Below are 15,405 nucleotides of genomic sequence, written 5' to 3'. Positions count from 1 at the left end.
CAAATTAGATTGTAAGCTCTTCTGAGCAGGGACCGTATCTTGCGTGTCGATTGTACAGCACCGTTTACACTTTTCAGCACTACAGAATTCATAAACAGCACAGTAGCAGTACAAGCTAATGAGGGAGGTGCTAAAGAGGAAAAATAATGTTTTCAGAAAATGAAAACAATGCAGAATTTTCCTCAGAGAAACGTGAAAAGTGAAAACAAGTTTTAAAAGGCAGAGAAAGAGACATCAGGAGCCAAGCTTTCCAAATTTGGGACTGAATTTTTCTGGCCGAGAGCCCTCCCCTGGCTCTACCTCCCCCTTTCCAGCAAACACTTATCTGGTGGATAGCAGCCTACAGGCCTGATTTACTAAAGCTACTTTCACTCATTGCATGTCTGGAAAAATAACTGAGACAATCCAGCCTGAGAGAGGTAAAAGCCTGCAATGAGATTTCTATTGCTGGGGTTAACTGCCAAGAGCAAGACCGGGTTTCTGCCTCAAGAGCTGCGACGTTACAACCTTGGACAGGGGCCAGCCTAGACGCCAGCATTTTGGTACTCTGGACTCGCTCCCATTCTTGCATATACGAGAGAGATGGAGGAAAAGGGAAAAAAACAGACAACCGGAGAAAGGGAAAGAAATGGAAAAACTTACTCGCTACTCTTTGGTATACGATTTGGCTTAGAACCAAAACATGCTCATACACAAGAGTGAAAGGCAAAAGCGCAGGCCCTGGACTGCCTTAGTAAAAAAAAATTCCTGAACTCTCAAGACAATAACGAGGGCCCACCCAATGCTTAAATGCTGCAAACATATATATACGGTATACACACCCACCCCAGAACAGGTACAATCCACCTTCAGCACAGGCTTGGGTTGCCAACCTTTTGACAGAGAAACACCCAACACCTGTCCTGCTGCAAGTCCTTTGCAACACCCTCTGTTACACTTAAAGGGTATTAACGTAGAACAAAATCTTTTCCAGAGAAAGGAAAATGGTAAAACCAGAGGACATAATTTGAGGTTGAGGGGTGGTAGATTCAGGGGCAATGTTAGGAAGTTCTACTTTACGGAGAGGGTGGTGGATGCCTGGAATGCGCTCCCGAGAGAGGTGGTGGAGAGTAAAACTGTGACTGAGTTCAAAGAAGCGTGGGATGAACACAGAAGATTTAGAATCAGAAAATAATATTAAAGATTGAACTAGGCCAGTACTGGGCAGACTTACACAGTCTGTGTCTGTATATGGCCATTTGGTGGAGGATGGGCTGGGGAGGGCTTCAATGGCTGGGAGGGTGTAGATGGGCTGGAGTAAGTCTTAACAGAGATTTCGGAAGTTGGAACCCAAGCACAGTACCGGGAAAAGCTTTGGATTCTTGCCCAGAAATAGCTAAGAAGAAAAAAAAAAAAATTTAAATTGAATCAGGTTGGGCAGACTGGATGGACCATTCGGGTCTTTATCTGCCGTCATCTACTATGTTACTATGTTACTATGTTACCCATTCTCCACTGCGCCCCTCTACAACCAATTGGGTGACAGGTCAATTGCGCGCAAGACAAAAACGCGAAGACAACTCAGCGCAAAGACAATACCGCGCAAAGACAATTGTCTTGCGCTCACCTGCCGGCGCTCAGTTGTCTTGCGCTCACCTGCCGGCACTCACATGACTCTCGCTCAGTTGTCCCGCTCGTGCACATTACAGAAAATAATTTGCGCGCAATTGTCTTCGCACTAGCTTGGCTTCGCACTCAGTTGTCCTCGCGCTCCATTGACTAGCGCTCACTTGTCTTACGCTCAGTTGTCCGCGCCTCTTTGTCCGCGCGCAATTGTCTATGAACCACCAATTGTCCACACCAGAATTGCCAGCTCACAAGAAAATCCTAGAAACCGTGCACACAGGGCAGTTTTATTTCAAAAACTTTACGTAACAGAAACAGGCTAATTTTTTTTAACGAATATATAATTCAGATAAACCAAACTATGGCAAGGGGCTCATGGGATTAGGGTTACCAGATTTTATGTTAGTAAAATCCAGACCCCCTAGAGCCGCCCCCCAGGCCCGCTCCGTTACGCCCCAGCCCCACCCTCCCACTGCCTGTTCGGCGGGCAGAAAGGCATCCGCCGATGCGACACGATGATGTCACACGCATGGGCGCAACGTCACCCGACGTGATTTCTTTTCAAAACCCGCACTAAGGAGGACCCGTCCGGATGTCTGGAAACCCTACATGTGATGGCATAAGCCAGACACACAGCACTTGTCATTCTCACGAAGGCTAAGGGGGAGAGGAGGGGGGGGGGTCAGTGTTGGTTGGATGACTGAATGGCCAAACAGTACCTCCTCCTGTTCTTGAAGCACTTATCTACTGCCCACTGCTCTGCCGCCCTCTCCAACACGCAAAGGACGTCCCGCTGCACGGAGCGGAGAAGCCGAGGACCGCCCTTCTCAAAGCTGGAGATTCACCACCACTAACCTTGAGATTGAAGGCCAGTGAGTGAGGCTGTTCTTGTGGGCTCCAGCCACGTATAATAACACCAGTTCTGGCAGACGTACGTTCCAAAAAAACTGACCTATTCTAATTAGCAAAAAGAAAATTCCTTTTTCTACTCTTGTTGCCTAGTCATTTTAATTTACTAATCGTCTTCTCTTGCCAAGGTTTCTTTGTCCATAAGGCAATTCTTCTCTCTACAAGTCCATCCCTACCCACCCTGTTCAGTACCTCCCTTCCGGGTCCTTGTCCCTACCGGGTCGAGGTGGAAGATGATATCTTTCTTCTCAAAGGACCCTCGAACACAAGAGGACATCCGCTCAAACTCAGGGGAGGGAAGTTTCGTGGAGACGTCAGGAAGTACTTCTTCACGGAACGAGTGATAGAGCATTGGAACAAGCTTCCAGTACAGGTGATCGAGGCCCGCAGTATCCCAGACTTCAAGAATAAATGGGATACCTATGCGGGATCACTGCGAGAGTCATACCAATGAATAGGGTCGCTAGGATATAGACTTAATAGAGCAGGTCAGTAGAGTTAAGGGGGCCAGTAGACTTAAAAGGGGGTCAATGGTATGGGCAGACTTGATGGGCTGTAGCCCTTATCTGCCGTCATCTTTCTATGTTTCTATGTTACTTTTCCGCCATGTTAAGTATTTCCCCTCCGAGTCCTTATTCTTGCCCCGTTTATCATCTTCCCTCTAACCGTATCCCTCACACTCTGTTCAGCATCTCTTCTCTGTGAACATATTCCCCCTCCCCATATCCATCATTACTTCTCTGCATCCCTATCCTCCCCCATGTCCAGCTTTTTCCACACAATCTGACCTATTGAAGTTAGCATTTGTCCATTTCTCTTCCCTCCTGTCCCCTTCCCTCCTGTCCAGCAACTGTCCCTCTCTTATCCTTTCCTCCTGTCAATTTCCTCACCCCACCCCCCAGTGTCCAGCATCGCTCTTTCTGCCTATTTCCCACATTTCCTGGCATCTCTTCCTCATCCTCTCTCTCTCTCCTCCCACCTCAGGGGTCCATCATCTCTCACACTACCCCTCGCCCTCAACAGCCTGCTAGAGAATGACTCGGGGACAAATTTTTCCCCTTCCCGTCCCCATGAGTTCTTTTCCTGTCCCTGCCCCATCCCTGCAAACTCCATCCTCATCTGCACAAGCCTCAAACACTTTAAAATTATAAGTGTTCGAGGCTTGTGCAGTTAAGGCAGAGCTTACAGGAATGAGGCAGGGACAGCGACAAAACTCATGGGGGACGAGGCGGGGAAATTGAGTTCCTGCAGGGACGGGGGACAAATTTGTCCCCAGGTCATTCTCTACAGCCTGCCATCCTTGCTCGTCTGTTACATCCCTTCTACCAGAAACAAGAAGCTGAATCAGAGAAGGGAGCAGGAAAACCTTGCACCGGCCAAAGGGAGTGTGTTTGAGCATTACTGCTCACATAAACAAGGCTGGCAAACTGTTGGGTAGGGGAAGAAGGGAGAGAGAATGATGTCAGACTGCGGGAATGGGGAAGCCATGTGCTGTCAGTGACAAAATGCGGTTTTTCTTTTGTCAGTTTTAAAGGCCTGCCAAGAGCCAGTACAGCCACTGAATAAACAGGCTGACTGAAAACCAAACGCTGCACAATGGAAACAAGTCCACAAATCGACAGATCAGCAAAAATAAAGGTTAAGGATATCATTCATCGAGCTCTACGTTTTACTAAAGTGCAAATAATTGTGTAAATAACGCAAGAATAAAGTGCAATTGTGCTGATGAAATCAAAAAACAGCACTTATCTTAGCACGCTGTCAGTTACAGAATGGTGCAATCCATTATGCCCAACGGGACCTGTTTCGCCTTGTCTCCTGCTTCTTCAGGGGGTCTTGCTCTACGGCTATAACAATGGGCAGCTCTGCTCCTCAGCCATTTCTCTGCCATGTGACTGAGGAGCAGAGTTGCTCATTGTTATAGCCGTAGAGCAAGACCCCCTGAAGAAGCTACTAGGCGAAACAGGTCCCATTCTGTAAGTGACAGCGTGCTAAGATAAGTGCTGTTTTTGGATTTCATCAGCACAATTGCACTTTATTCTTGCGTTATGTACACAATTATTTGCACTGTAGTAAAACGTAGAACTCAATGAATGGTCGCCGTACCTTAAGAAGGACATGGCGTTACTCGAGAGAGTTCAGAGGAGAGCGACACGTCTGATTAAAGGGATGGAAAACCTTTCATACCCTGAGAGATTGGAGAAACTGGGTCTCTTTTCCCTGGAGAAGAGGAGACTTAGAGGGGGTATGATAGAAACTTACAAGATCATGAAGGGCATAGAGAGAGTAGAGAGGGACAGAAAGAGAGAGAGAAAGGGAGACAGAGAGAAAGAAAGAAAGAAAGAGAGAGAGAAAGGGACAAAGACAGTAATAGAGAGAGAGAGATAGAAAGAGAGAGAGAGAAAGAGAAAGATTGGAGAAACTGGGTCTTTTTTCGCTTGAGAAGCAGAGACTTAGAAGGGATATGATAGAGACTTACAAGATCATCAAGGGCATAGAGAGAGTAGAGAGGGACAGAAAGAGAGAGAGAGAAAGGGAGAGAGACAGAGAGAGAGAGAGAGAGAGAAAGAAAGAAAGAGAGAGAGAAAGGGAGAGAGACAGAAATAGAGAGAGAGAGAGAGAGAAAGATTGGAGGAACTGGGACTCTTTTCCCTGGAGAAGAGGAGACTTAGAGGGGATATGATAGAGACTTACAAGATCATCAAGGGCATAGAGAGAGTAGAGAGGGACAGAAAGAGAGAGAGAGAAAGGGAGAGAGACAGAGAGAGAGAGAGAGAGAGAAAGAAAGAAAGAGAGAGAGAAAGGGAGAGAGACAGAAATAGAGAGAGAGAGATAGAGAAAGATTGGAGGAACTGGGACTCTTTTCCCTGGAGAAGAGGAGACTTAGAGGGGATATGATAGAGACTTACAAGATCATCAAGGGCATAGAGAGAGTAGAGAGGGACAGAAAGAGAGAGAGAGAAAGGGAGAGAGACAGAGAGAGAGAGAGAGAGAGAGAGAGAAAGAAAGAAAGAGAGAGAGAAAGGGAGAGAGACAGAAATAGAGAGAGAGAGATAGAGAAAGATTGGAGGAACTGGGACTCTTTTCCCTGGAGAAGAGGAGACTTAGAGGGGATATGATAGAGACTTACAAGATCATGAAGGGCAATAGAGAGAGTAGAGAAGGACAGATTCTTCAAACTTTCAGAAAATATAAGAACAAGAGGGCATTCGGAAAAGTTGAAAGGGGACAGATTCAAAACAAATGCCAGGAAGTTCTTCTTTACCCAACGTGTGGTGGACACCTGGAATGCGCTTCCAGAGGGCGTGATAGGGCAGAGTACGGTACTGGGGTTCAAGAAAGGATTGGACAATTTCCTGCTGGAAAAGGGGATAGAGGGGTGTAGATAGAGGATTACTGCACAGGTCCTGGACCTGTTGGGCCGCCGCGTGAGCGGACTGCTGGGCACGATGGACCTCAGGTCTGACCCAGCGGAGGCATTGCTTATGTTCTTATGTTCTTATCCTTGACCTGTATAAGCTGTTTAGAAAATCAAATATGATTTAACAGCACAGGTGTCTGACAGTTCTACAACAAATTGTAGATATCATTATACTTACAAGTCCTTTATTTTTGCTGACTGAAAACCAGCCAATTGGCAACCCTGGCACAGACATATCCACTCCCCAGCATGCCACATGTCCAGATCCCTCACTACAGACTCTCAGGGCTTCTTTTACTAAGGTGCGCTCGCGTTTTTAGCGCACGCACAAAATTACCGCGTGCTAAACCGTGCGGTATACGCTTCTAAAATAACGCCAGCTCAATGCTGGCGTTAAGGTCTAGCGGGTGCGTCAATTTAGCGCACGCTATTCCGCGCGTTAAGGCCCTAACGCACCTTCGTAAGAGGAGCCCACAGTCCTTTAACACCCCTCTTCCCCCCCCCATCCAGACACACAAACAGTGGGTTGTGAAATTGGAATCACAACCATGGCAACACCCCAAAAAAAACGCAACACACATTTATTGGCAAAATAGAGCTGGGATCACAGTCACAAAAATTTGGGAAACACTGGTATTAGACCAACATGCTGCAAATATCTATCCTATAAATATCGTGATTTTGAGCCAATCATGGCCTTAGGCCCCTCCCACTGCCTCTCAAAATGCATTGGGAGGAGGAAGGCCCGTAATTCTGAGCACGCAGCCCTATAGGCAAGAGGGAATGGGCTTCCCTCCTGCCCATTTGTACGGGGGTTGTCGAGGGATGTGGGGAGATGTTGGGTGGATATGGGGAGATGTCGGGGGATGTCATGACCCCTGGAGGAGTAAGGGAGGGTCATGCTTTAAACCCTTCTCTTCTTCCTGAGCCCCAGAGCTAGCTACCAGGGGCCCCTGAAGGCCAGGAAAGGTGAGGTAGGCTTCCCTCCCTTCGACTCACTTGCTGCCCTCTCCTGCCACTACCACAGCCTGTAAACACAAGCTGCGAGGCTCTAACATCAAAACTACCAGTATTTCTCGAAAAGTTACTCATCCTTTATTCATCAGGCAGGACTTTGAGATCGAACGAGCAACATCTGCTATCTATTCCACCCTTGAAGGTCATCAATACAAGATGAAGCAAAATTTTCTCAGTTACAGCCCCCCCCCCCCCCTCCCAACTTTGGAACTCATTACCTATTTACCTCAGTGAGGAAACTACACTAGACAGATTCAAATGTTCCCTGAAGAGCTTTCCCATCCGGGACGCCTTTGATATCTAATGGACTGAATACCGACTATTACTAGAGGTATTCTCTTACCCATCGAAATCCTTTTATCTTTATTCTTCCACCTTCTTCTTATCCCTTCCCTTTGTTCAGACCATAATTGTTTCCTATACATTTTGTAGTTCTCCCCTATTTTACCTCATGCGTATGGGTTAATCGAGTCTGGTCTGTCTACATGTGATTTTGATATGTATATTTCTATGTTCCCCTTCTTATAATATTGTACTCCGCTTAGAAATTTTTGTTAAGCGTTTGTATCAAATTTTAAATAAAACTTGAAACCTGAAACTTTTGCGTGCCACTAATGGCTTCCCTTCTCATTCCTCTCCTCATGACACAACTTCCTGTTTCATAGAGGAAGGAGGAGGGAAACCAGCAGGGCACACACAGTGTTAGAACCCCACAGGATGTGTTACATTTTTTTACAGGCTGCGGCTGCGGCAGCGGCAGGAGAGAGGACAGTGAGTCGAAGGGAGGAAAGCCTAGCTCACCTTACCAGGCTCAGATACAGGTCTCACCTTCCCTCTCCCATGTTCATTTCACCTTATAAACAAGGACACGTGTGCATAGGCCAGAAGGGCAAAATGTTCAATTATTAACTAAAAGGAGATCTGGCTCTTAGGACAGCTGTTCTGGGAATGCTGGGGCTTTTTCCAGAGGACAAGGTGATGCTGGGCTTACATATTTCAAAATAGATGATCCCAAACCACAATCACAATTCGACTGTATAGTTCCAGCACATGCTATTTCACTGCCCACGCACGCTCAAGGAACACTGAGTCTATATATAAGCACCTAGAGGCCAAGGGCTCCTGATTGGAGCATTTCTATACTTACTCCTGACAGAATTTCTGTGCAAAATTTCTGAAAATTCTGTGCACAATATTTTAAAATTCTGCAAAGTTTATTTGTAGTGTTTTGCACAGAATTCCCCTCATCATAAGGCCTGAAATTCCTTCCTGCCTTTTCCTTTCTCTGGATCCAGCCTCCTCAGTCCCCTCTCTCATTCTAACTGCAGTTCTGTCTTCCTCTAAATCCCACCCCTCTCTCAAGCCCTGAATCCCATCCCTGGCCCCCATGGTGTGGCATCACTTTTCCACTAGCCAAGAATCTCTTCCTTCCTTCCCACCTCACTTTCTGGTCTGAGTCCCTCTCTCTACTGAACCTTCCCACCTCCACATGCCAGTCCAGCATCCATGTCCCCCTCCTCCCACCCCACCAGCTCGTCTCTCAGTCCCACCATGAATCTTCTCCCTGCTCCCCATGGACCGGCATCTTTCCCTCTCTCAACTGGCCAAGCATCTTCCTCTCTTCCAACACCTGGTCTGGGTTTCTCTCTCTCCGCCTTCCCCCCCTCTTGTAGGTCCCAGCATCCATGTCTCTTGCCACCCCCCATCCCCACAGGTCTGGCTTCTCGCACATCTCTCCCACTGCTTCCTTGATATGCAAATATCTCTCAAGCATATTCACTGTGGGTTTCCTGAAAAACTGGCCTGCCTGTAGACCTCAAGGACCGGAATTGAGTAACTTTGGTATTCATGATTAGGTTGAAACACCAGACTACGGTTGATCTTGGTTTTCCATAAATGCCCTTACAAAATTTCCATAAAATACCCAGCAAACTCTGTAACGAGAGCAGAAAACCTAGACCAGTGGTTCCCTATGCTGTCCTGGAGGACCACCAGTCAGTTAGGTTTTCAGGATAGCCCTAATGACTATGCATGGAGCAGATTTGCATGCCTGTCACCTCCCAATATATGAAAATCTCTCTCATGCATATTTTATTAGGGCTATCCAAAAAACCTGGATGGCTGGTGGTTCTCCAGGACAGGGTTGGGAACCGCTTACCTAGACCAACTTGCTCCTTCCTTCTCAACTGGACTTAGGAGTCTCGTTAGACATCACAAGGGTTACTAACCAATGGAACCTGCTCTGGTTCTTCCCCATTCTGAATCTGAAATTTATGCCTACAAGTCCATAAATTGAAGGTGAATGTCCAGCTGGCGTGGAACTCATAGGTAACCCAAAGCAAGGATAAAAATAGGAAAGGCTGTGGAAAGGCCTTCTGGTTTCCACATTCACTCACCAGTCTGATGTTGTCCTGTGACCGGAGTAGGCCCACCATGGCCTGTAGATGACAGCGTTGCTGCTGGTCCTGAGCCTGAGCGCTCTTTGTCCTCTTGTGGCTCAGGGATGAAGGTGGAATGTTCTGGATACTATCAGGCTCCTCCTCTTCTTGCAGTAACAGTGCCGCCCCTTTTACCATGACAAAGCTGTGACTGTTGGCAGGAAAAGGAAAGATGCAAAAATTTGATGGGAATAAAAGGAGAACCCAAGGCAAACAAAGGAAACAGCAACGTGGAGATAAAATTTAAAAGAGGAAAAAGGGAAAGGCGGAGAGACATGAAAAGAAAGGAAGAGGTGAAGAGAAAATGAGAAAAGAAGGCCAGAAAGATCTCTCTCTCACCGCCTCTGCATCCGACTTCTCCTGACGCGCTCTTCATCCTGAGGAAAGAAGCAGAGCAAACTTAATTGGTTCCTATTTTGATTTTTTTTTAAGTGAAGCTCTTTTTCAAAGGTTTAAGTGTGTTAGACGGGCTACTTGCACAGCACACACTACGGTAATGCTCACTGTGCATGTGACACACACTGCACGCCTTACAAGAGCACAACTTATGCATTGTACACACAGTGCACTGTGATGGTGCTTGCTTTACCACACACACACAATAGTGATTGCTGCACAGGCCACATGCATGCATGCACACACACACAGAACATGCTTTAACAGTGCTCACTAAGGAGCAACTCTGGAGGGGGGGACCAAATGCAAGCGGATAGTGTGCCTATTATACGAAAGCCGTTATGCACACACAAGGGGCCACTGAAAAGTTCTCAGCCCAACCAAGAGGAGAATGATGCGGAACCATGAAACTTACAAGTTATTCCACACTTTTCTTTCCAATGATATGAAACAAAACAAAAAGTGTCCAGAAAAGCATAGAATAACTTGTAAGTTTCATGGCTCCACATCATTCTCTTCTTGGTTGGGCTGAGAAGTTTTCAGCGGCTCCTCGTATTGTGATGTCATAATGCCTCATTCCACCAATGCTAAGAGCCAACCTCATCGGTGATGTCACAATGGCTTGGCTTCCCTATACGGTACTTTGTGCCCATTTACTAGATCAGTGGATCCCAAACCTGTCCTGGGGGACCCCCAGCCAGTCAGGTTTTCAAGATATCCCTAATGAATATGCATGAGAGAGATCTGCATATAATGGAAGTGACAGGTATGCAAATCTCTCTCATGCATATTCATTAGGGATATCTTGAAAACCTGACTGGCTGGGGTTCCCCCCAGGACAGGTTTGGGAACCACTGGACTAGATGCATTTGGTTCACTAAAACGAAGTGTGTCAAAAGTGTGGAATAACTTGTAAGTTTCATGACTCCACATCATTCTCTTCTTGGTTGAGCTGAGAACTTTTCAGTGGCCCCTTGAGTTGTGAGGTCATAATACCTCATTCCACTAATGCCTAAGAGCCAACTTCCTCAGTGATGTCACAATGGCTTGGTTTCCCTATACTTGTGTCCATTTGCTAGATGCATTTTGCCTGAGGCTCTGATTCTATAAATGATGCCTAAAACATAGGTGCCGAGGAACGCATGTCAATCTTAAGTTAGGCGCCAGTAGGCGTCCTAAACCATAGGCGCGCCCTATTTATGCCAGAGTTTTCATGGCCTCTACTGGCGCCCAAGTCCAAAACAGACACCTACGCGCCAAACACGCCCACAATCCGCCCATAACCGCACCTACTTTCTGGTGAGCCAGTGTGAGTTACGATACCACACAGCAATCTGAGGTTCGAAGAGACTCAGATAAATTTGTCCTGCAGAATTTGATGTTACTTGTATAAGTCACAGCGAGGTGATCTTTATTGTCGAATTGCAATATCATAACAGTTAATAATTAACACCGTAAATTGTAGCCAAGTTGGAATTGACTGCTCTTTTGATGCTGCTTTCAATGGTACATAGATATAGCACAGTTACTTACCGTAACAAGTGTTATCCAGGGACAGCAGGCATATCCGCGGCCTATCAGGCCACGCGGCCGCGACGACCCGGGGGCCCCCGGGTCGCGAATTAAAGCACGTTAAATGCGATGAGCGGGGAAAAAAAAAAAGAGAAAAATAACTATACGCACAGCGACTTTTAAAAATATAAAACAACAATAAATCGCAGTGCAAAGAAGGCACTTGGGGCAGAGCTAAGAAAAAAACGTGTCTTCTTAGCACTGCGGAAAAAAACGAACTGGAGACCACGAGGAGGGGATGCGCCCTCTAGTGGAGCAGGAGGCACGCATGCATGGTGCAGCACAGCAAGCTTGAATCTTCAATCAAGTTTGCTTGAAATGCTGTCCGCATCGGGGCTCCGTAGATGACGTCACCCACATGTGAGAATATCATGCCTGCTTGTCCTGGGATAAAAGCTTTACCAGTGGTTTGCATATCAATCTCAAGTTTCGAGTTTATTTAAGTCTTAAGAACATAAGAAATGGCTTCGCCGGATCAGACCCTAGGTCCATCCAGTCCGGCGACCCGCACTCGCGGAGGCCAAGCCAGGTGTTCCCTGTTGAGAAACCTTGTTTACTCGTATCCCTCAATGTGATTTGCTATACCACCCGTCAAATGCCACCAAAAAACCCCCCAATACAATATCTTGATAGAAAAGGAAACAAAAGGGTATAAATCTAAAATAGGGAATGGGACAATTCAGCACGGCCCTTTCATCACTTTATGTTAAGACACCTTAAAGTCAACCTTTATCCCAGACGTCTTCCCTCTGGCCAACTTTCTGTTCCAATATAAAGGGAAACCTTACGATGCGCCTGATTGATTGGTGATGATGATGAGGCACAAGAAGAAGACCGCGGGTGGGTGAAGGGAAAGGAAAGAAGCACCAGTGCAGGATTATTTTTCCATGTCACCCCCATAGCCTCAAAGACCTGGTGCACACCAAGGTGGTACATTCCAAAAGCCGTCCTCCATGTATACCTATGAGCATCGACAAATTCAAACACTCGAAAAGTGGTGAAGTGCAAATGCGAACGGCCAATATCTGTTTCCATACCTAAGCTTGAACAAGTGTTCCGACAGAGAAGGAATAAGTAAGAATCTCATGAGGGGTAAAGGGGCAAAAAAAAGTCTGCAAATCAAAACAAATCGCTTTAAAAAAGTGAACCAACAAACAAGTAAGACCAAGAGATTAAACACTCAAGGCGGTGTACAGCAAAGGTAAGTCAAACCTAAGCAATAGACAATTACAACAGTACAAATATGCAATTAAGAATACAAATTATGTCATAGTATGCCATCTTGTTTTAATAAAGCCTGTATCAGTAACATCAGACTCCACAGTCTTCTTTGTCTTGGACTTTCACCCTTCGGTGGATTCACTGGGGTCAATTCTTTGGTTGCTCTCTAGAGTAAGCCACATTACAATATGCAATAAAACATTTTAATGGACAGCAAAGGGTGTATATGAGAAGGAGCATATAGTTAGAAAAGATAGAGTAACAAAAGTTAGAGAATAAGGAGACTACCTAAGTGGAAGAAAGCTGCTCATGAGGTCAGAATGGTGCTTGAAAGATTTCTCAGCTAGAGTAGGAGTGGATCAACATGTCTTGCAGCCGGTGTCACTCGTGTGTGTGTGTGTGTGACTAATGAGTTAAGTTACTTTTTCCATTAAAGGCCTGAGTGAAGAGCCAAATTGCAACAGGAAGTACAGTCAGTTACTTCAGGGGCACAGGAAGATCCAGACTTTACACAAGAATGGTTATGGATAGCTGTACTTAGAACTAGAAAATGAAAATAGGGACAAATTTTATCCCGTCCCTGCAGGAATTCATTTTCCCGTCTCATCCCAGCAAGTTCTTTTCCTGTCCCATTCCTGCAAGCTCCGTCCTCAACTGCACAAGCCTCAAACGCTTTAAAATCATAAGTAGCAACATTCTAGAGCTCGTATTGTGATGTCATAATGCCTCATTCCACCAATGCCTAAGCTCCGTCCTCATCTGCACAAGCCTCAAAAGCTTTAAAATCATAAGTAGCAACATTCTAGAGCTCGTATTGTGATGTCATAATGCCTCATTCCACCAATGCCTAAGCTCCGTCCTCATCTGCACAAGCCTCAAACGCTTTGAAATCATAAGTAGCAACATTCTAGAGCTCAGATTGTGATGTCATAATGCCTCATTCCACCAATGCCTAAGCTCCGTCCTCAGCTGCACAAGCCTCAAACGCGTTAAAATCCTAAGTAGCAACATTATAGAGCTCAGAGTGTAATGCCATAATGCCTCATTCCACCAATGCCTAAGCTCCGTCCTCACCTGCACAAGCCTCAAACACTTTGAAATCATAAGTAGCAACATCCTAGAGCTCAGACTGTGATGTCATAATGCCTCATTCCACCAATGCCTAAGCTCTGTCCTCATCTGCACAAGCTTCAAGCACTTTAACATCATAAGTAGCAACATTCTAGAGCTCAGATTGTGATGTCATAATGCCTCATTCCACCAATGCCTAAGCTCCGTCCTCAGCTGCACAAGCCTCAAACACTTTAAAAATCCTAAGTAGCAACATTCTAGAGCTCAGATTGTGATGTCATAATGCCTCATTCCACCAATGCCTAAGCTCCGTCCTCATCTGCACAAGCCTCAAACGCTTTAACATCACAAGCATTTGAGGCCTGTGTGGTTAAGGCAGAGCTTACAGGAATGGGACAGGGAGATTTGTCCCTGTGTCATTCTCTACTTAAAACTTAAAGATGAAAGACTGATGGTTGCAGCACAGTGTAGTGGCTGCAGTCATGGACATAATGGTTCACAGCCAGTACAAAAAATCAAACTTATAAAAGTTTCAAGTTTATTCAGAAATTTTATAAACCGCCCAATCGACCTTCTAAGCGGTGAACATTATGTTAAAAACGTATATGGGATAACTATACATCCTTTGGAAACAACAGTCATAATTCAAAACATTAAAAACAATTCAAAAAACAAACAGAAACAAGAGGGAAGAAGGACAGAACTACAATTTATCAAGTATGAAAGAGAACATATAGAGAAAGAACAAAAGAGAGGGTGTAAAAAAAAAATAATAATAATTGATTAAAACTATGTAACCCTAAAAAGGGCATTTAGGTCTCGAAAGCATCAAGGAAAAGAAATGTTTTTAGTTTTGTTTTAAAATGATTAAGATTTGACTCTTCCCATAAGTGGACAGAAATATTATTCCAAAGAGATGGCGCAGTGACAGAAAAAAATGGTTGACCTCATTGTTGACCTCTCTCTCACCAAGCAGTCCTATGGGGCAAAGACCTAGATCAACTGCTTTCGCCTAAAAACATACCTGTTCCAGAAATACCTAAACAATTGACCCGCGCTTCCTCTCCCTCCCCCCTCCCTATTCCACCTGAACTTACAGCACTGTTATAAATATAATCTGTTATCTTCATCTTATCGTAACTTTACGTTGCTATTTATCCCCAACAGGTCCTGTCGGACATTACCTACTAAAATGTACATATTACATTTTCGCTCAGCAAATTGTATTTCTATACTATTGCCTCCTGAGGTCTCTGATCTCTGTATTTCCTCTGAATATCTACTTATTGTATTTCGCTGAATGTCCAGCACTCTTGATTGTAAACCGCCTAGAAGTCGCAAGATTGTGGCGGTATAGAAGAATAAAGTTATTATTATTATTATTATTGTTGTATTGATAAACTTCAAAGATGGGATAGATAGCAAATTTTTAGACACAGATCTTAAAGACTTAGATGAACTATAGAGAATAAGCAGGTTATTGATAAATTCTGGTTGACTATTTTGTCTAGTTTTATAAGTCAGTAAAATAATTTTGTATGTGATTCTATGTTCAACCGGAAGCCAATGTGCTTTATAAAACAGACAAATATGCAGATTCTGTTATATAGAATTGAAAACTGTTTTATCTTGGTAATGTGCTAAGGGCAGACAGCATAGAAGGTAGCTTGGCTCATCCACTGGAAACCAGACGGCCACCAAAATATCTACAACAGGAACACTAGGATCATGACCCTGACCAAACTCAACAAATCC

General features: G+C 45.1%; 1 protein-coding gene across 2 annotated transcripts in view; it reads right to left on the bottom strand.

Moving 5' to 3' along the window:
• Nucleotides 1-15,405, bottom strand: part of SSH3 (slingshot protein phosphatase 3) — a 105,018-nt gene that overhangs the window by 53,637 nt on the left and 35,976 nt on the right. For both annotated transcript variants that reach the window (XM_033920342.1, XM_033920344.1), the window contains exons 2-3: nt 9,730-9,767; nt 9,349-9,541 (exon numbers count right to left, since the gene is read on the bottom strand). In XM_033920342.1, coding sequence (XP_033776233.1) covers nt 9,349-9,541; nt 9,730-9,767 — 231 coding nt within the window. The remainder of the gene's footprint in view (nt 1-9,348; nt 9,542-9,729; nt 9,768-15,405) is intronic.

The sequence above is a fragment of the Geotrypetes seraphini genome, chromosome 14 (genome assembly GCF_902459505.1).
Source record: "Geotrypetes seraphini chromosome 14, aGeoSer1.1, whole genome shotgun sequence".
Classification (NCBI taxonomy): Eukaryota; Metazoa; Chordata; class Amphibia; order Gymnophiona; family Dermophiidae; genus Geotrypetes; species Geotrypetes seraphini.
The sequence above is the reverse complement of the archived record's forward strand: the minus strand, read 5'-3'. Positions and strand labels throughout refer to the sequence as shown.